The 20,790-nt window shown below is 42.5% G+C and overlaps 1 protein-coding gene across 1 annotated transcript in view; it reads left to right on the top strand.

Annotated features, from left to right (window-relative positions):
* PSTPIP1 (proline-serine-threonine phosphatase interacting protein 1) overlaps positions 1 to 20,790 on the top strand; it is a 54,189-nt gene that overhangs the window by 19,100 nt on the left and 14,299 nt on the right. Inside the window, exons 4-14 of the mRNA XM_060755722.2 lie at positions 3,562 to 3,596; positions 5,993 to 6,099; positions 7,148 to 7,210; positions 9,319 to 9,417; positions 10,006 to 10,051; positions 12,533 to 12,612; positions 14,541 to 14,639; positions 16,008 to 16,104; positions 16,440 to 16,548; positions 16,650 to 16,720; positions 19,374 to 19,474. Of these exons, the coding sequence (XP_060611705.2) occupies positions 3,562 to 3,596; positions 5,993 to 6,099; positions 7,148 to 7,210; positions 9,319 to 9,417; positions 10,006 to 10,051; positions 12,533 to 12,612; positions 14,541 to 14,639; positions 16,008 to 16,104; positions 16,440 to 16,548; positions 16,650 to 16,720; positions 19,374 to 19,474 (907 nt within the window). The remainder of the gene's footprint in view (positions 1 to 3,561; positions 3,597 to 5,992; positions 6,100 to 7,147; positions 7,211 to 9,318; positions 9,418 to 10,005; positions 10,052 to 12,532; positions 12,613 to 14,540; positions 14,640 to 16,007; positions 16,105 to 16,439; positions 16,549 to 16,649; positions 16,721 to 19,373; positions 19,475 to 20,790) is intronic.

The raw sequence follows: 20,790 nt of genomic DNA, 5'->3' as shown, positions 1-20,790 counted from the left end.
TTTGAGGACGAGGACATCCGTAGAGAGACCAAGGTCTTTGTTTACAAAGCCATTGTCCTCTCAACCGTGCTGTGGAAGCCACCTCTCCACAAAAGTCAACATTGACACTGAAATTCAATACCGCCTGAGCTCTGCGAGTGCAGCAGTCTTCCGAATGAAGCAGAGAGTGTTTGAAGACCGGGACATCCGTAGGGAGACCAAGGGACTTGTTTGTAAAGCTATTGTCCTCCCAACCCTGCTATACACGTGCGACATGTGGACTGTCTACAGACGTCACATGCAACTCCTGGAACGATTCCATCAGCGTTGCCTCTGGAAAATCCTGCAAATCTCTTGGGAAGACAAGCGGACAAATGTCAGCGTGCTGTAAGAAGCAAAGACCACCAGCATTGAAGCTATGGTCCTCCGCTATCAACTCTGCTGGACTGAATGCCACGTTATCCAAATGCCTGGTTACCGTCTCCCAAAGCTCTACTCCGAACTCAAGAACGGAAAATGGAATGTTGGAGGACGGGAAATGAAATTGAAAGATGGGCTCAAAGCCAACCTTAAAAACTCCGGCATAGACACTGAGGACTGGGAAGCCCTGGCCCTTGAGTGCTCCAGCTGAAGGTCAGCTATGACCAGCGGTGCTGCAGAATTTGAAGAGGAACGAATGGAGGGCGAAAGAGAGAAACGTGCCAAGAGGAAGGCATGTCAAGCCAACCCTGACCGGGACCGCCTTCCACCTTGAAACCGATGCCCACCAATCTTGGAAGACAATCCTACTCGGACAACGAGGGATCGCCTAAGTCAAGCAATATAGGCTTCTGCTCTCAGATCCAACACAGTATGGTGCTTTTTTACCTCCGCTTTGCCAAAGTATGAGGAAAGTGTACCTTGTGGTTTTCCTGTCGGCAGCATCGACTTCAGCGTTAACCTTCCTGTACAGAAAAAAAAAGAAAAACCGAAAGTACTTTTAAAGTCACTTTAACAACTAAAGTCATCGATAGTTAAGACTATTTTCCCCTTGAAAAGGGTATTTAGGCTTTATTTTGGGATCCAATTAGGTTCTGTGTGTAGCATTGATGTTACAGTAAATAAGGAACATGGCACAGAAATAGGAGAACTGCAGTCAGCAAACAACCATGGGGCAGTTAACACACCTCCCAAACAGAGGGTGCCTCCAGGCAACAGAGGCCAGGATAGCCCTATGCAGATACCCTCACTGATTGACTTTGCAGCTGCATGGCGACTCAATGCTATTCAAGCTTGCTCACTGCAACATCCAGACCTGTTTTTCACAGACAAGGGTTCTTTCTCCCATCCTGGATATTACTCCACAAATGTATATTTATACACTTTACTTGTTACCTCCATGCAGATACCCTCACGGATTGACTTTGCATCTGCAAGGCTACTCAATGCTATTCAAGCTTGGTCATTACAACATCCACGCTTGCTTTGCACAGACAAGGGTTCTTTCTCCCATCCTGGATGTTATTCCACAGATACACACACACACATACACACACACTCGTTAACTCTATGAAGATATCCTCACTGATTGACTTTGCAGCTTCATGGCTACTCAATGCTATTTAAGCTTGCTCATTGCAACATCGACACTTGCTTGAAGCAGACAGGGTTCTTTCTCCCACTCTGGACATAATTACACAGATATTGCTTGACTACCTCTTTGCAGAGACCCTCACTGATTGACTTTGCAGCTGCATGGCGACTCAATGCTATTCAAGCTTGCTCATTGCAACATCCACACTTGCTTTCCACAGACAAAAGTTCTTTCTCCCACCCTGGATATTATTCCACAGGTATATTATATACACCCACTTGTTACTGCTATGCAGATACCCTCACTGATTGACTTTGCAGCTTCATGGCTACCCAATGCTATTCAAGCTTGGTCATTGCAACATCCATACTTGCTTTGAACTGACAAGGATTCTTTCTCCCACCCTGGATATTATTCCACAATACGCACACACACTCCACTTGCTTCACTACCTCTATGCAGATACCCTCACTGATTGACTTTGCAGCTGCAAGGCTACTCAATGCTATTCAAGCGTGGCCATTGCAACATTCACACTTGCTTTGCACAGATAAGGGTTCTTTCTCCCACCCTGGATATTACTCCACAAATGTATATATACACTCTACTTGTTACCTCTATGCAAACACTCTCACTGATTGACTTTGCAGCTTCATGGCTACTCAGTGCTATTCAAGCTTGCTCATTGCAACATCCAAACTTGCTTTGCACAGGCAAGGGTTCCTTCTCCCACTCTGGACATAATTCCACAGATATTGCTTGACTACCTCTTTACAGATACCCTCACTGATTGACCTTGCATCTTCAAGGCTACTCAGTGCTATTCAAGCTTGCTCATTGCAACATTAACACTTGCTTTGAACTGACAAGGGTTCTTTCTCCCACCCTGGACATAATTCCACAGATACACACACCTACTCCACTTGATTCACTACCTCTATGCAGAATACCCTTCCTGATTGACTTTGTAGCTGCAAGACTACCCAATGCTATTCAACTTGCTCATTACAACATCCAGACTTGCTTTAAGCAGACAAGGGTTCCCCCCCCCCCCCCCGGATATTATTCCATAGATGTATATATACACACTCTACTTGTTACCTCTAGGCAAATACCCTCACTGATTGACTCTAAGATCGTTTGGGGAGGCCCTGCTCTCAATCCCACCTTCCTCGCAGATGCATTTGGCGGGGACGAGAGAAAAGGCCTTCTCAGTGGTGGCCCCTCAGCTATGGAACACCCTCCCCGGGGATATAAGATTGGCTCCCCCCCTTCTAACATTCAGCAAAATGGTTAAGACCTGGCTCTACTGAATGCTATTCAAGCTTGCTCATTGTAACACCCACCCTTGCTTGAAACAGACATGGGTTTTCCCCCCACCCTGGACATTATTCCACAGGTATGTATAAACTCCAGTTGCCTCACTTCTAATAGAACCTCTGAAGATGCCATTAGCAACAGATGCAGGTGAAATGTCAGAAGAGCATGCTGCTGGAGCATCCGAAAAACTCACAGCAACCCAGAAAGATGTTTTGTTCTTAACTTAGATGCGAAGGCATCTAAAAAGACTGAAAATCGAAATGAGGCCGCAAGAGGGCGATAAATAGGCATAATCATACTATTCTGTAATATCTGGGGGAGAGGGATTAGCAGAAGTTTGGGAAACAAGTTTGGAAAACGATTATCTGCTAATCTGGACGTTGTCGTCTCCAAAATGTTGACTTTTCTATACACATAGGACGAAGCCTGGTTGCTCTCTGGTGTGATTCATTTCATACATTGCGGAGGTGTCGGCCGTCCAAAGGAAGAAGAAGGAAAAATTCAAATATTTCCTCTGTGGGTTGATCCACAATATGGTGCCTAGGTTGTGGTTGTCGCAAAGTGGAAACTTAAACCTCTAATGTGGTCAAAATAACTGTTGCTGTCACCATTCTGGGGGATCAAAGCTGTGATATGGAACTATCAATAACTGAATTTTCATCTAAAATACCCTTTTCTTTTCTCCGTAGCACCCTGAAGGCTTCGTTTGAAATCCTAAAACAACGTGAGTCTATTAGACAGCTCTGCTGTGGTCCCTTTTGCCTACTGAAAAGTAACTTATATGAGCTTGCATTATTATAATCCAATTCTCTCACACCAGAAGCGACTTGCAGTTTCTCAAGTCACTCCTGACACGACAAAAAAAAAATTATAATTATTATTACCAGCATAACTCTAATAATAATAATAATAATAATAAGCAGAAGCTGAAGCTGAAGCAGCAGCCACCTTCACATTATTATTATTATTATTATTATTATTATTATTATTATTTTACTGACACAAAAGCACAGTATGTCACAGCAAACAAGATCTATATGTTGGATTTTGTATCACAAAATCACAAGTCGAACACTTCCCAAGCATCTAGGACTGTATTGTTGTTGTTTTTATTGTCGAAGGCTTTCATGGCCGGAATCACTGGGTTGTTGTAGGTTTTTTCGGGCTGTATGGCCATGTTCTAAAGGCATTTTCTCCTGACATTTTGCCTGCATCTATGGCAAGCATCCTCAGAGGATGCTTCTATGGCAAGCATCCTCACTGCCTCTGAGGATGCTTGCCATAGATGCAGGCGAAATGTCAGGTTGTATGACCATGTGCCTTTAGAACATGGTCATACAACCCGAAAAAACCTACAACAACCCATTATTATTATTATTAATGTGTCTCTAATAATAACAACAGCAGGCACCCTGGCTCTATTATTATTATTATTATTATTATTATTATTTTATCATGTCTGAAGCAACTTGAGAAACTGCAAGTTGCTTCTGGTGTGAGAGAATTGGCCGTCTGCAGAGACGTTGCCCAGGGGACATTGCCTGAATGTTTTACCATCTTGTGGGAGGCTTCTCTCATGTCCCCGCATGGGAAGCTGGGGCTGACAGATAGGAGCTCACCCTGTCTCACGGATTTGGACCGCCTACCTTCAAGTCAGCAGTTCAGCTGGCACAAGGGTTACGCCACCATGGCTCCTATTATTATTATTATTATTATTATTATTATTATTACTACTACTACTACTACTACTACCAGTGTGTATCTAATAATAAGCCACCTTGTTGTTATTATTATTATTATTATTATTATTATTACTACTACTATTATTTCCAGTTGTCTCTAATAATAATGAGCCACCTTGGTGTTGTTGTTGTTGTTGCTGTTATTATTACCAATTGTCTCTAATAATAATAAGAAGCCACCTTGATATTATTATTATTATTATTATTATTATTATTATTATTATTAGAAACACAACAAGATGAGTCCACAGCAAGATCATTCTGCTGTCTGTTGAATTGGATCACACTTATTATTATTATTATTATTAGTAGTAGTAGTAGTATTACCAATTGTCTCTAATAATAATAATAATAAGCCACCTTGGTGGTATTATTATTATTATTATTATTATTATTATTATTAGAAACACAACAAGTCCACAGCAAACAACCATTCTGCTGGCTGTTGTATTGGATCACACATTATTATTATTATTATTAGTAGTAGTAGTAGTATTACCAATTGTCTTTAATAATAATAATAATAATAATAATAATAATAATAAGCCACCTTGATATTATTATTATTATTATTATTATTAAAGACAATTGGTAATACTACTACTACTACTAATAATAATAATAATTATTATTATTATTAGAAACACAACAAGATGAGTCCACAGCAAACAACCATTCTGCTGGCTGTTGTATTGGATCACACTTATTATTATTATTATTATTATTATTATTATTATTACTAATTGTCTCTAATAATAATAAGCTACCTTGGTATTATTATTATTATTATTTGAAACACAACAAGATCATTCTGCTGGCTGTTGTATTGGATCTCACGTATTATTATTATTATTATTATTATTATTATTATTATCCCTATGGGCTATGACTTTGGAGATGAGGGTTCGAATCCTCTCCAAGGGTGCAGCCACACGGTAGAACAGGCACGGGCAAACTTTGGCCCTCGGGTGTTTTGGACTTCAACTCCCACAATTCCTAACAGCCAGTAGGCTGTTAGGAATTGTGGGAGTTGAAGTCCAAAACACCCAAGGGCCAAAGTTTGCCTGTGCCTGCTGTAGAATGAATGCAGTTGGACCCCACTTTAACTCCCATGGCTCAATGCTATGGGAGGTTGGGATTTGTAGTTTGGAGAGGTACCAGAACACTAAAAGCTTTGTAAAACTACAGCTCCCAGGTTTCCATACCATTCAGCCATGGCAGTTAAAAGTGTTATCAAACTGCATTCATTTTACAGTGTAGATGCATCTTTCTTTAGCTTGAGCCTGCCCTTTTCCCAATACAAGGACACAACATAGAAACATTTAAAACGCATGGAAAGGTTCTTAGCAACCAAGAACGGTTTTGGGATCTTTTCCAGAAATCGAGAGTGTCGGGAATCTGCACCTCCAGCTGGCCTTGATGCTCAAGGAGGAAGTGAAGGCTCTGGAGGAATTCAGGGAAAGGCAGAAGGAGCAAAGGAAAAAGGTAAGCGAAGGCATTGGAAGGCAAGACTTTTGCAAAACTACAACTCTCAGGATCCCGTAGTATTGAGCCATGGCCGTTGAAGTGGTCCCAAACTGTGCTAATCCTACAGTATGGTACGTCTTGGTAATGAAGCAAGAGAGTGCAGGGCATTCTCAGAAATATTATTTTCTGTTCTCTGACTTCTTCCACAACCCAAACTATGATTTTTTAAATTGATATGCATGCTTTTAATATTTATTTATTTGTGTTGGGGTTCAGCCTGATCCTGATCTGTGTGAACCGGATTCTCTGATAGTTTTTCCAACTGAGCAAGCTCTCCCTGACCCTGACAGTGTGGGATCTGTTGTTGATGCAGAGGTCAGCGGGGATGAAAACGAAACGAAACAGCTGGAGGAAAATGTTTTGGAAGTTAGCCGTGATATCACTAGCCGTGATATCTCTCCACCTGGGGTTTTTAATGAGGACCAAAGAGAACAGATAGTTAGAGACAGAAATGTTTCCCAGTTTCTACGAAGGTCACTTCGTTTACAGGAGAGACAGGCCCAGACGTCAAAGTCAAGGGGCATTTCAAAGAATAGTTTCTTTGGTTTAAGAGGCCTCCTGCCGGGTGCCTCTTTAGATCAAGCAACGTTTGGGACTGTGGCTGTGCCTTGGCAGAATTCCTGTGGCCAGTAATCCCAGAGGCTTCTAGTTTTCAAGTTCATGGTTAGTAAAAGGCTAACAGATTCCTGGTTCTTGTATTGTGGCTTTTGAAATTTTGCTCAAGTTCAGAGATTCTACTGACTGCTGTGTTTTTTCTGTGGCTTTTTGACTTTGCATTTACCTTTCTTTTGTAACCAATTTTTCATCAATAAACAAGGATTGCTTTTCCTACAGTCCAGTGTGGTGGATTTAATCTTATGGTCTCGTTTCTTGAACTGGGTTGCAACAATTTACTATACTTGTATACTGCCTTTCTCAGCCTATTGGCAACTCATAATATATTTGAACCTCAATATAATAATAATAAAAATAATAATAATAGGATGCAAATCTTGTGTTTCTACAGTATGAGGGCACAATGGAGCGGGCGCAGAAGAACAAGCTTTCGATGTATAAGAAGACCATGGAGGTATGTCACGACTAACACAAAGTCATCTTCACTTTGGCAAGATTGGTAGTTGTATTGTTATTATTGTCAGTATTATACATGTTGTGGATCAGCCACATGTCAGAAGTAGCAACAGCAGATAAGGAATTGAGTCAGAAGTAGCAACAGCAGATAAGGAACCGAGTCAGAAGTAGCAACAGCAGATAAGGAATCAAGTGAAGATGGGCCAGGAATCGAGTGAAGGTGGGCATAAGAACAAGCTTTCAATGTATAAAAAGACCATGGAGATATGTCACGAGTAACACAAAGTCATCTTCACTTTGGCAAGATTGGTAGTAGTAGTATTACTATTGTTGTCATTATTATACATGTTGTGGATCAGCCACAACATGTCAGAAGTAGCAACAGCAGATAAGGAATTGAGTCAGAAGAAGCAAGAGCAGATAAGGAATCGAGTCAGAAGTAGCAACAGCAGATAAGGAATTGAGTCAGAAGTAGCAACAGTAGATAAGGATTCGAGTCAGAAGTAGCAACAGTAGATAAGGAATCGAGTGAAGATGGGTCAGGAATCGAATGAAGATGGGTAGAAGAACAAGCTTTCAATGTATAAAAGGACTATGGAGGTATGTCACGAGTAACACAAAGTCATCTTCACTTTGGCAAGATTGGTAGTTGTATTATTATTATCATTATTATTATTGTCATTATTATACATGTTGTGGATCAGCCACATGTCAGAAGTAGCAACAGCAGCTAAGGAATCGAGTCAGAAGTAGCAACAGCAGCTAAGAAATCGAGACAAAAGTAACAATAGCAGATAAGGAATCGAGTCAAAAGTAGCAACAGTAGATAAGGAATCGAGTGAAGGTGGACCAGGAATCGAGTGAAGATGGGCACAAGAACAAGCTTTCGATGTATAAGAAGACCATGGAGATATGTCAGGAGTAATTTATTTGCTTATCGTGTCAGAAGCAAATTGACAATGCAGTTATAATGCATACAGAAATCACAAACAAAGTTACAAGCTTCACATTGTACTCATTGTCCTTTGATCAGAAGCTGGCCACTTATTATACATGTTGTGGATCAGCTGCAACATGTCAGAAGTAGCAACAGCAGATAAGGCATCGAGTCAGAAGTAGCAACAGCAGAGAAGGAATCGAGTGAAGATGGGCCAGAAGGAAGTCTCTCATCCAGTATTGGCCACTGATTAAGGTTCCGGGTTTTAGCCTGCCACTTTTGGACTCTCGCTTGCTGAGGTGATCCTGCAAGTGTCTCTGTAGATCTTAAAAAGCTATTTCTTGATTTAAGGCGTTGATATCTGAAATGTAATTCATTCTGTATTGAGAACGGCTTGCGTGCCACTCAGAAATGTCATCTTCACTTTGGCAAGTTTAGTAGTTGTATAATTATTATCACCATTATTATACATGTTGTGGATCAGCCATAACATGCCAGAAGTAGCAACAGCAGATAAGAAATTGAGTCAGAAGCAGCAACAGCAGATAAGGAATTGAGTGAAGATGGGCCAGAAGAGAGCACACCTAAAGCAGTGGTTCTCAACCTGTGGGTCCCCAGATGTTTTGGCCTTCAACTCCCCAGAAATCCTAACAGCTAATAAACTGGCTGGGATTTCTGGGAGTTGTAGGCCAAAACATCTGGGGAGCCGAAGGTTGAGAACCACCGACTGTAACCTTCGGAGATCTTTTGTTCAACTATTTCAAAGCTCCTTGCTTGAGTGGTGATGGCATGATCGTCAGCATAGATGAAACTCTATGAGAAAGGATAGTAACACATCCGAGCATCCCTTGGGCAACGTCTTTGTAGATAGGTGATTTTCTTACACCAGAAGCAACTTGCAGCAAATAATAATAATAATAATAATAATAATAATAATAATAATTTTATGATTGCCTCAAATCCTTTTGCACCGCTATGAAGGTCTAATCTAGAATTTATGGAGGTATTCAATCTGGATAATTCCTTGAAAAGTTCAAGATTGAAATCACATTCTAAAATGTTCTTTTAATCTCTGGAAAATGCATGTAAAAATGGACCTTGCTTGCAATGCATCCACTGCCTTTCCCTTTTCTTGCCCTCTTTTCTTGCATTCGTTCCTTTGCTTGCAGTCTAAGAAGAATTACGACCAGAAATGCAAAGACGCCGACGAAGCTGAAGGAGCCTTTGAAAAGATCAGTGCCGCCGGAAACCAGAAGCAAACGGAAAAGGTATTCGAATATCTCTGTTTCAAATGGTTTTTCACTTTCATGGGGATAGAATCCAAGAATCCTAGAGTTGGAAGAGACCTCATGGGCCATGCAGTCCAACCCTTTCTGCCAAGAAGCAGGAAAATCATGTTCAAAGCACCCCCAACAGATGGCCATCCAGCCTCTGCTTCAAAGTCTCCAATGAAGGAGCCTCCACCACACTCCGGGGCAGAGAGTTCCACTGCTGAACGGCTCTCACAGTCAAGAAGTTCTTCCTCATGTTCAGATGGAATCTCCTTTCTTGTAGTTTGAAGCCATTGTTCCACATCCTAGTCTTCAGGGCAGCAGAAAACAAGCTTGTTCCCTCCTCCGTATGACTTCCTCTCACATATTTATACATGGCTCCTCTCAGCCTTCTCTTCTTCAGGCTAAACATGCCCAAATCTTTAAGCCACTCCTCATAGGGGTTGTTCTCCAGACCCTTAATCATTTGAGTCACCTTCCCTTGGGCACATTCTAGCTTGTCAACATCTCCTTCAATTGAAGTGCTCAAAATTGGACACGATATCCTCTGCCCTTTAACACTAGTGAATATGTTTTGTATTTCAGAGCCAGACCAAAGCGAAGCAATGCAAAGAAGCCGCCAATGAAGCAGGTACTCTTTCTAATGGCAATGAAATGGAAGTTTGTTGAAGGAGAGATCCAACTCTGGATAGGAATGATATTGGAGAGAGATGGATAGACACTAACTTGACTACCCAATGATACCTGGATATTTTGTTTATTTTATGAATGGTCCCATTAAGAAAATGCATAAGGTTGTGGGATGTTGCACACCAGGACAGGAAAAGCCCTCTGACTTTAAACACCACGTCATTGGATGGGAAACAATCCTTTTATTGAAGATAATTAAAAAGCAGCAAAGTAAAAAAACACTTTAAAGAAATAGGTAAATCCAATTAGGTAAGAAGATAAACAGGAGCAAAATAGTCCAGGGTAGTAGACCAGCAAAATCCATAGAAACAAAGTCAACACTTCCCAAATATAATGCAAGAAATCAGGAAACATGAATCTATTGAAGATAATTAAAAAGCAGTAAAGTAAAAAAAACACCTTAAAGAAATAGGTAAATCCAATTAGTAGGAAGATAAACAGGAGTAAAGTAGTCCAGGGTAACAGTCCAGCAAAGTCCATAGAAACAAAGTCAACCCTTCCCAAATATAATGCAAGAAATCAGGAAACATGAATCTATTGAAGATAATTAAAAAGCAGTAAAGTAAAAAAACACTTTAAAGAAATAGGTAAATCCAATTAGGTAGGAAGATAAACAGGAGCAAATTAGTCCAGGGTAATAGACCAGCAAAGTCCATAGAAACAAAGTCAACACTTCCCAAATATAATGCAACAAATCAGGAAACATGAATCTAAGGCATGAATATAAAAGTATAGATTCCAAGAATCAAAACCATGAAAGAAAGGCACTGAATGGTCCCATTAAGAAATGCATAACGTTGTGCGATGTTGCACTCGAGGACAGGAAAAGCCCTCTGACTTTAAACACCACACCATTGGATGGGAAACAATCCTTTTATTGAAGATAATTAAAAAGCAGTAAAGTAAAAAAAACACTTTAAAGAAATAGGTAAATCCAATTAGGTAGGAAGATAAACAGGAGCAAAGTAGTCCAGGGTAACAGTCCAGCAAAGTCCATAAAAACAAAGTCAACACTTCCCAAATAAAATGCAAGAAATCAGGAAACATGAATCTATTGAAGATAATTAAAAAGCAGTAAAGTAAAAAAAAACACTTTAAAGAAATAGGTAAATCCAATTAGGTAGGAAGATAAACAGGAGTAAAGTAGTCCAGGGTAACAGTCCAGCAAAGTCCATAAAAACAAAGTCAACACTTCCCAAATAAAATGCAAGAAACCAGGAAACATGAATCCAAGGCAATAATATAAAAGCATAAAATCCCAAGAATCAAAACCATGAAACAAAGGCACTTAAAACATGAATTTTCCAAGCAAAGCTTCCCTGAAACAAGGACGGGATCTTGACTTGATTCCAAACGATGCTTCATCTGACGACTTATCCTGTACTTGAGACTTTTATCTCCTTATTACACTACATGTCTAGTGCTCAGAAATTGGTTTCACTTTAACTGAGAAGTTCTTATCTTTTTCTCTCGGAGCCTGGCAGAACGCTGAAGCCACTGTTCGGCTCTCCTGTTTTGACTGATCTCCTCTCGTCTATCTATTTGCTCATTAATTTCTGCAGCTGGGCTAGGTGCCGAGCTGTTTTCATGTTCTCTGTCATGGAAACTCTCTGATAACAATTCAGAAAGCACACCATCATCCTCACACACCCTGGGGGCATTCTCATGGGAAACTACACTTTGCACAGGCATCTCCTGGTCATTCTCTGCATCAAGATCACTGATCAAACCATTGCCATCTTGAAACCCATCTTGAAACTCATCCACATCCAAAGCACCCTGATCCTGAAACACAATCACAGGCTGAGCTCCAACAGGAAAATCACATTCAGAGCCCTCCCCCCACTCCCCGACAGATGGCCACCCAGCCTCTGCTTAAAAGCCCCCTAAGAAGGAGCCTCCACCACACTCCGGAGCAGAGAGTTCCACTGTTGAACAGTGGGTGAACTGCAACTCACATCATGCCAGGTCAACCCCATCAAACACCATCAATTGGTCTTGTTGGGCATGTGTTTGCCCCAGATGCATCATCAGTGGGGTTCAGTGTGCTCTCTGGCTGCAAGATGGACTACAACTCCCACTACGATGGAAGTGTCTCCATCTGTAGGTGAACTACAAGTCCCAGAAATCAAGGTCAATTCCCCCGAAACCGCTCCAGTATGTTCCGTTGGGGGTTCTGTGTGCCAAGTGTGGTCCAGGTCCATCGCCAGTTGAGTTCTGAACTACAACTCCTATAAAGCAAAGTCATTTCCCCTCAAACGTCTCTAGTATGTTAGTCATGAGGATTCTATGTACCAAATGTGGTCCAGGTCCATTGTCACTGTCTGGATGCAGGGCGAACTACAACTTCCGTCATGGACCTGGAACTAACTTGGTACACAAAGGATGAACACCTTCCATTTGTGCCTATTTATCCCCGCAGAAAGAGTCTACAAGCAGAACATAGAGCTGTTGGATCAGGCGAGAGTTACTTGGGAGCAGGAACACATCAGCACGTGCGAGGTCAGTGGATGTCATCTGGTGATATGCCTTTCTTAGGAGCTTTAATGCTTACAGTGGATGGGAATCTCTTGTTGCCGTTGACATACAACTTCCACCAGTCCTAGTCAACATGGCCAATGGCGGGGAATGCTACAAACTACTCCCAACCTACATCTGAACGAACAATACATACTTTGTCCTTTGCGGACAACTTGTGTCACTCCAAATGTCACCGACTACAGCTCCCACCATCCCTCACGGTTGAATCTGCTGATGAGAGTTGTAGTCCAGCAAGTGGTGGGCACAACAAACCCACACATGATCTGCAATGTGCCATTTATAAGTTAGTGGTCTACAATAACGTTACTCAACACGGTGGACTGGTTATGGTCCATGAGATAGCAGATACTGGTCAGTGGGTATACATACGGCATCGCTAGACCCTGGTCCATTGGAGGAGAAAATGAAAGTCTTCACATTGGATAACTTAAGTATTGTATTGACGAAGGCTTTCATGGCCAGAATCACTGGGTTGCTGTTTTTCATGCTGTATGTTCCAGAAGCATTCTCCTGACGTTTTGCCTGCATGTGACTAATGGATTCTTCAGAGGTTTGTTCGCATTGGCAATGAAGCGAGTGTGTGTGTGTTTGTGTGTGTGTATGTATGTGTGTGTGTGGAATATCCAGGGTGGGAGAAAGAACATATGTGTGTGTGGGGGGGGGAATGCCCAGGGTGGGAAAAGAGCATGTATATATGTATGTGTGTGTATGTAAGTATGTATGTATGTATGTATGTATGTATGTATGTATGTATGTGTATCACACACACGTGTGTGTGTAATGTCCAGGGTGGTAGAAACAGCATTTATCTATCTGATCCTAATTCATGTGTGCATATATATGTATATATGTATGTATGTATGCATGTGAATGTACACAAATCTGTGTGTGTGTGGAATGTCCAGGGTGGGAGAAACAGCATTTATCCATCTGATCCTAATTCATGTGTGTGTGTGTGTGCATATGTGTATGTATATCCATATATATGTATATACGTATGTATGTGTATGTAAGTATGAATGTATGTGTGTACTGTCCAGGGTGGGAGAAATGGCATTTATCCATCTGATCCCAATTCATATGTGTATGTGTATGTATATGTGTGTGTGTGTGTGTGTGGAATGTCCAGGGTGGGAGAAACAGCATTTATCCATCTGATCCTAATTCATGTGTGTGTGCATATATCTGTATGTATGTATGTATGTATATACATATATATGTATATACATATGTATGTGTATGTAAGTATGTATGTATGTGTATACACACACACACAAGTGTGTGTGTGTGTGTGTGTGTAATGTCCAGGGTGGGAGAAACAGCATTTATCCATCTGATCCTAATTCATTGACTTTGGCTTCAAGGCAACTCAATGCTATTCAAGCTTGTTAACTGCAACATTCACATTTGCTTTAAACTGACAAGGGTTCTTTCTCACGTCCTGGACATTATTCCACAGATAGATACACACTCCACTTGCCTCACTTCCAACAGACCTCTGAGAACACCAGCCACAGGTGCAGGCAAAACATTAGGAGATAATGCTACTGGAACATGTCCATTTAGCCATTGAGAAGCATTGCTCTGCAATTCCCTATAGATAAGGACCTCCAGCTCTTTTGTGCTGCTTCTGCTGCATACTCTGCATGGGCACTCTTGCTTGCAAGGTGGAGAGATGCCTTCGTGCTAGTTTTGAAGGATGGAAGTCCCAGTTATAAAGGTGTTCCACCATGGAGTTAATAGGGACAGAACCGAGCTCAATAGAGAACAGCATCCTTGAACCATAGAGCTCGGCTCTGTCTCTTCCAGCGCACGTCTGGTCTTTTGCAGGATGTATTTTTGGGGAAAACATTCCTACCTCATCCTTTCCTCGTCTTTCCTGATCGCAGGCCTTCCAACTCCAAGAATGCGACCGGATCACCATCCTGAGGAACTCCTTGTGGGTCCATTGCAACCAGTTGTCCACGCAGTGCGTCAAGGATGACGAGGTAAGACCACACTTTCTACAGTCGTCCCTCTACATGTGTGGTTTTGGCTTTTGCACATTTGATTATGGACAGATTTGATTAAAAAATGTTTCCCTAAAAATCTCTAGGTTCTGCAGTGCATTCATATTGGAATTATTATTATTATTATTATTATTATTATTATTATTATTATTATTGTCATTTTGATAATGTTGTTGTTGTCTGTTGTATATGCTTTGATTTTATTGCTGTATTATGTTGTCCGGGCTTGGCCCCATGTAAGCCTCTCCGAGTCCCCATCAGGGAGATGGTGGCGGGGTAGAAATACCTCTGGGGATGCTTGCCATAGATCAGTGTTTCTCAACCTGGGGGTCGGGACCCCCGAGGGGGTCGTGAGAGGGTTTCTGGGGGGGGTCGCCAAAGACCATCAGAAAAACACGTATTTCTGATGGTCTTAAGAACCCTTTTGGCAGAGAAGGCAGAATATCTCTCTGCCTGTCCTTCTTTTTCTTTTTGGTGTTGGTGAACTACAACTTCCAGAATTCAAAAATAGACCCTCCCCGACCCCACTAGTAATCAATGTTGGCCATGTAGGTAGCATGTCGAGTTTAGTACAGATGCCTTATGGGCTGGATTCAGAATGCACTTTGATTGTAGATTAACTATAAATCCCAGCAACTTCAACTCCCAAATGTCAAGGTCTATTTTTCCCAAACTTTGGGCATATTGAGTATTCATGCCAAGTTTGGTCCAGATCCATTAATATTTGAGTCCACAGTGCTCTCTGGAGGTAGGTGAACTACAACTCTAAAACTGAAATCAATGCCCACCAAACCCTTCCAATATTTTCTCTTGATCATAGGAGTTTTGTGTGCCAAATTTGGTTCAGTCCCATAGCTGGCGGAGTTCAGAATGCTCTTTTATTGTAGTTTAACTATAAATCTCAGCAACTACAACTCCCAAATGGCAAAATCAATCCCCCCAACCCCACCAGTATTGAAATTTGGGCATATCATTTGTGCCAAATTTGGTCCAGTGAATGAAAATACATCCTGTACGTCAGATATTTACATTACAATTCATAACAGTAGCAAAATTACAGTTACGAAGTAGCAATGAAAATAATGTTATGGTTGGGGGTCACCACAACATGAGGAACTATATTAAGGGGTCACGGCATTAGGAAGGTTGAGAAACCCTGCCATAGATGCAGGCTAAACGTCAGGAGACATTCATGGAAAAACTACTAGCTAAATTGGCTGCAGGATGTCCCACCAAAACAAATAATAAACTTTGTCCATATCCTCAAAAACCTTTTATCTGTGGAAGATCTAAGATGGCTCACATCAAAAAATATCCAATATTAGCATCTTTTCCCCCTTTCTGTAGTTATATGAAGAGGTCCGACTGAGCCTGGAGAAATGCAATATAGACTCGGATATGGATTGCTTTGTTCAGAGCAAGATGACGGGAACGGAGCCTCCAGGTAATCAAACACAAAGGATGTTTTCTTGTGTTGCCGATATTCATCTCCATATTGAAAAGCACACTGAAAAGCATATCCCCAATTCTCCTGATTTAATGAGAAAATGTGCATTAATCCTGTATTTTCCTGCTTTTAAAACATCCTGGATTTGATTATCTCCTTGCTCTGCAGCTTTTAATTGCTGCAGACTGGATTCAAAGTGCAGGAAAATTGTATAGAATGGACACAAGGCTTTACAAAACCACGTCAGGATTTGCAACCATTCTGGATTTTGTATGGTGAGCGAAGAAGTTGTATCAGATTATTTTTACATCCCTTTCTTGTTCCTAATTTAGCGGCCATTGGTTACGAAAACTATTATGACAGAGCGACGCCTGCCAATGACAGAGTGACTCCCACGAAAAGCTGCCACAGCCCCATCCAGGCTTGCGGGATGATGAAGAGGTAAAAGGCCGGCGAAACCGAGAACCACAATAAAGGGTAGTTTGGGATGTGTAGTGGGTGCCTAACATGCAGCTCATCCCCGGTTTCTTGTGGTTCCGCAGATTCTCCGGATTGCTTCACGGAAACAACCGAAACGCCGCCGACGTTGTTATCCCTTCAGCACCCCCCATCGGTATGTCTTCTCCAAAAAGTAGTGTTTCCATACCTCTGCGCATCATTTCATTCATCCAAGTAACCACATCAATCTGGGAGCTCTGGTAACGCAATGGGTTAAACCCTTGTGCCGGCAGGACTGGTCGACCGACAGATCGGCAGTTCGAATCCAGGAAGTGGGGTAAACTCCAATCTGTCAAGCTCTAGTTCCTCATACAGGGACGAGAGAGAAGCCACCCACATCTGGGAGCTCACTGGGCAATGTCCTTGTAGACGGCCAATTCTCTCACACCAGAAGCAATTTGCAGTTTCTCAAGTTGCGTCTGACACGGAAAACCCCCCCACATCAATCTGTTAATGAATATCTTCCATTGTATTGTCGAAGGCTTTCATGGCCAGAATCATTGGGTTGTTGTAGGTTTTTTCGGGCTGTATGGCCATGTTCTAGAGGCTTTCTCTCCTGACGTTTCGCCTGCATCTATGCCAAGCATCCTCAGAGGTAGCGAGGTTTGTTGGAACTAGGAAAAAGGGTTTATATATCTGTGGAATGACCAGGGTGAGACAAAGGACTCTTTTCTGCTGGAGTTAGGTGTGAATGTTTCAACTGACCACCTTGATTAGCATACAATGGGCTGACTGTGCCTGGGTCTTGTTTAAGTTTTCTGTATATAGTAGGGTCCAGGAGTTTTCTGATCTTCTCCTTGTATTGTTCTGTATCCATGATTACTGTGGCATTCCCCTTGTCTGCTGGGAGAATGATGATATCAGGATCTGAGCCTGTTTAATACCCTTTGCAAAACATGAAGGCGTTTCTCTGGCCCTTAGCTTCCCACTTGTTTGCAATTCTCACACTCCTTCGGACCTTGAATTCCAAACGGCCAGCTCAATCCTCATTAAGGTCAATCTGTTCGTTAGTGCTTTCTTGCTCATTATCTGGCTGAGAACAACTGTCCTCCCTTCCTGAATCAGCAAGCCCCTGGCTAGTTTCACTATTAACACAGTTATCCCTTGCTGTGGGAAGCTGAACTTCTGCACCCTTTTCTCCATCGTCTGTCACAGAGACATCACTTTGCACATTTAAAATCTATGGCTGGGCCAAATGTAATTAAAGTTTAAGGGTTCGTTATTCTGGGAAGGCACACTGGAACAACCATGTTTTCAAGCTCCTCCTGAGGACTGCTAGAGATGGGGCATGCCTGATGTCCTTAGGAAGTGAGTTCCAGAGTCGAGGGGCCACCACTGAGAAGGCCCTCCCTCTCGTCCCCACCAATCGTGCATGCGATGCAGGTGGGAGCGTGAGTAGGGCCTCTCCAGATGATTGAAGAGATTGTGTGGGTTCAGAAAGGCAGGTCCCAAACCATTTAGGGCTTTGTAGATAAGAACCTGCACCTTGAATTGGGTCTGGAAGATGAATGGTAGCCAGTGGAACTCCTTAAACAGGAGGGTTGACCGCTCCCTGTAAGGAGCACCAGTTAACAACCTGGCTGCCGCCCGTAGGACCAATTGAAATTTCCGAGCCGTTTTCAAGGGCAGCCCCATGTAGAGCGCATTACAGTAGTCCAATCTGGAGGTGACTAAGGCATGGACCACCCTGGCCAGATCCGCCTTCGCGAGGTATGGTCGCAGTTGGCGCACAAGTCTTAATTGTGCAAAGTCCCTCCCGGCCACTGCCGACGCCTGAGCCTCAAGCGTAAGTGATGAGTCCAGGAGGACACCCAAACTGCGGACCTGTGACTTCAGAGGGAGTTGCCACCCTATACCCCGGTCCGGTTTATGATTGACCAGGAGGGCCTCTTTCTTGTTGAGATTAATCTTCAGCTTGTTCCTCCTCATCCAGATAGCCACAGCAGCCAGACACTCGTCCAGCACCCAAGGGGCTTCCTTGAAGTTAGGTGGAAAAGAGTAGTAGAGTTGCGTGTCATCTGCGTAGAGATGGCACCCAACTCTAAAACTCTCCCAGCGGTTTCATGTAGATGTTGAAAATCATGGGAGACAGAATGGAACTTTGCGGGACCCCACAGGTCAAAGACCAGGGTGTCCGAGCAGGTTTCTCCTAGCTTCATCATCTGGGATTGACCCTCCAGGAAGGACTGGAGCCATGACAAAGCGTGCCCCCAAGGCCCATCCCGGAGAGTCGTCCCAGAAGGATACCATGATCGATGGTATCAAAAGCCGCTGAGATGTCCAAGAGAACCAACAGGGTCACACTCCCCCTGTCCAGCTCTCTGCAGATGAGCTCCGTCAGCTCCAGCTCCCCATGCAGGGACATGAGAGAAGCCTCCCACAAGGATGGCAAAACATCAAAACATCTGGGCATCCACTGGGCAACGTTCTCACCGATGGCCAATTCTCTCACACCAAAAGTGACTTGCAGTTTCTCAAGTGGCTTCTGACACGGAAAAAGTCCTTGATGCCCTCCCAATAAACAGCTGGAGCAGATAAATGTAGTTTCAGGAAGCCTGGCATTTCTTTCATGTTATGAATCCAGAATAAAGCTCAAAGTTTGGACATGCGGTTATAGTTACAGCGGGATGGCTGTAATTTTAGAAGGCCACAGTCCATTCCCAGCAGCTGTAAATATTTTGCAAGTGTGGAAGGAACATATCCTCATGCTTTTGACACATGTCACATCCTTTGCCTCTTAAAAAAAGAGTTAACCCTTGTTTCCTTAGCGGAGAAACCAGATGGTGTTTATGCGGCCATCAATGTGACCCAACCGGAAGAAAATGCCTTGCCTCAGGACTACAAAGTGCTCTATGACTACACAGCCCAGGTGAGCACCCAATCCTGACATTACAAAGATAACTTGGAAGCAAAGCAGTGCTGTTGGTCAACACAAAACTAGTGTGTTGACGTTCTGAAGTTAATGAGACTTTATCGTTGAGTTTTGCATCAATTACCGTATATACTCGAGTATAAGCTGATCCGAATATAAGCCGAGGTATTTATTATTTATTTATTTATTTATTTATTTATTTATTTTGCTTATATACCGCTGTATCTCAAGCCCGAAGGCGACTCACAGCGGTTCACAAACAGTAAAAACAGTAGAAACAGCAGTGGTTCCATGCAACATATAACAATTGACTTAACACATTATCCATAAATTACCAATAAGCAATTACAATGCACAATTATTACAAAAAACAACCGTACCCAATCTTCTCATCATCCAAGCGTAGTCCAGGTTCGTCGTCCATTGTTCCATTCCTATGTTCCATTACCAGATTGCACTAAATTACTCAAACGCCTGCACAAACATCCAGGTCTTCACCTTTTTGCGGAATACCATTAGAGATGGTGCTAGTCTAATGTCCGCAGGAAGGGCGTTCCACAGCCGAGGAGCCACCACCGAGAAGGCCCTATCTCTCGTCCCCGCCAGCCGAGCTTGAGAAGCAGGCGGGATCGAGAGCAGGGTCTCCCTGGAAGATCTCAAAGTCCTGATGGGTTCATAGGCAGAGATGCGGTCAGATAGGTAGCTTGGGCCGGAACTGTTTAGGGCTTTAAAGGCCAATGCCAGCACTTTGAATTCAGCCCGGTAGCAAATCGGTAGCCAGTGGAGTTGGCGCAACAGGGGGGTTGTATGCTCCCTGCGCTCCGCTCCTGTTAAAATCATGGCTGCCGAGCGTTGGAGCTTCCGAGCTGTCTTCAAAGGCAACCCCATGTAGAGAGCGTTGCAGTAGTCTAAACGGGATGTAACCAGAGCGTGGACTACCGTGGCCAAGTCAGACTTCCCAAGGTACGGGCGCAGCTGGCGCACAAGCTTTAGCTGTGCAAATGCTCCTCTGGTCACCGCCGGTACATAATTTTACCACAAAAAACTGGGAAAACTCATTGACTCAAGTATAAGCCGAGGGTGGGAAATGCAGCAGCTACTGGTCAATTTCAAAATAAAAATAGATACCAATAAAATTACATTCATTGAGTAGGTGAAATGTTTTTCAATGTTTACATAAAACTGTAATTTAAAATAAGGCTGACCAACTTTGATTAAACCATTATTTTAACTTTTTTCAGTGTAAATGTGCTTACGTATCCTTCCGATAATAACAGAGTAAAATAATAAATGTAGTAATAACAACAATAATA

This window comes from Anolis sagrei, chromosome 9 (assembly GCF_037176765.1).
Source record: "Anolis sagrei isolate rAnoSag1 chromosome 9, rAnoSag1.mat, whole genome shotgun sequence".
NCBI classification, from domain to species: Eukaryota; Metazoa; Chordata; class Lepidosauria; order Squamata; family Dactyloidae; genus Anolis; species Anolis sagrei.
Note: the sequence above shows the minus strand (reverse complement) of the source record. Positions and strands in the feature narration are given on the sequence as shown.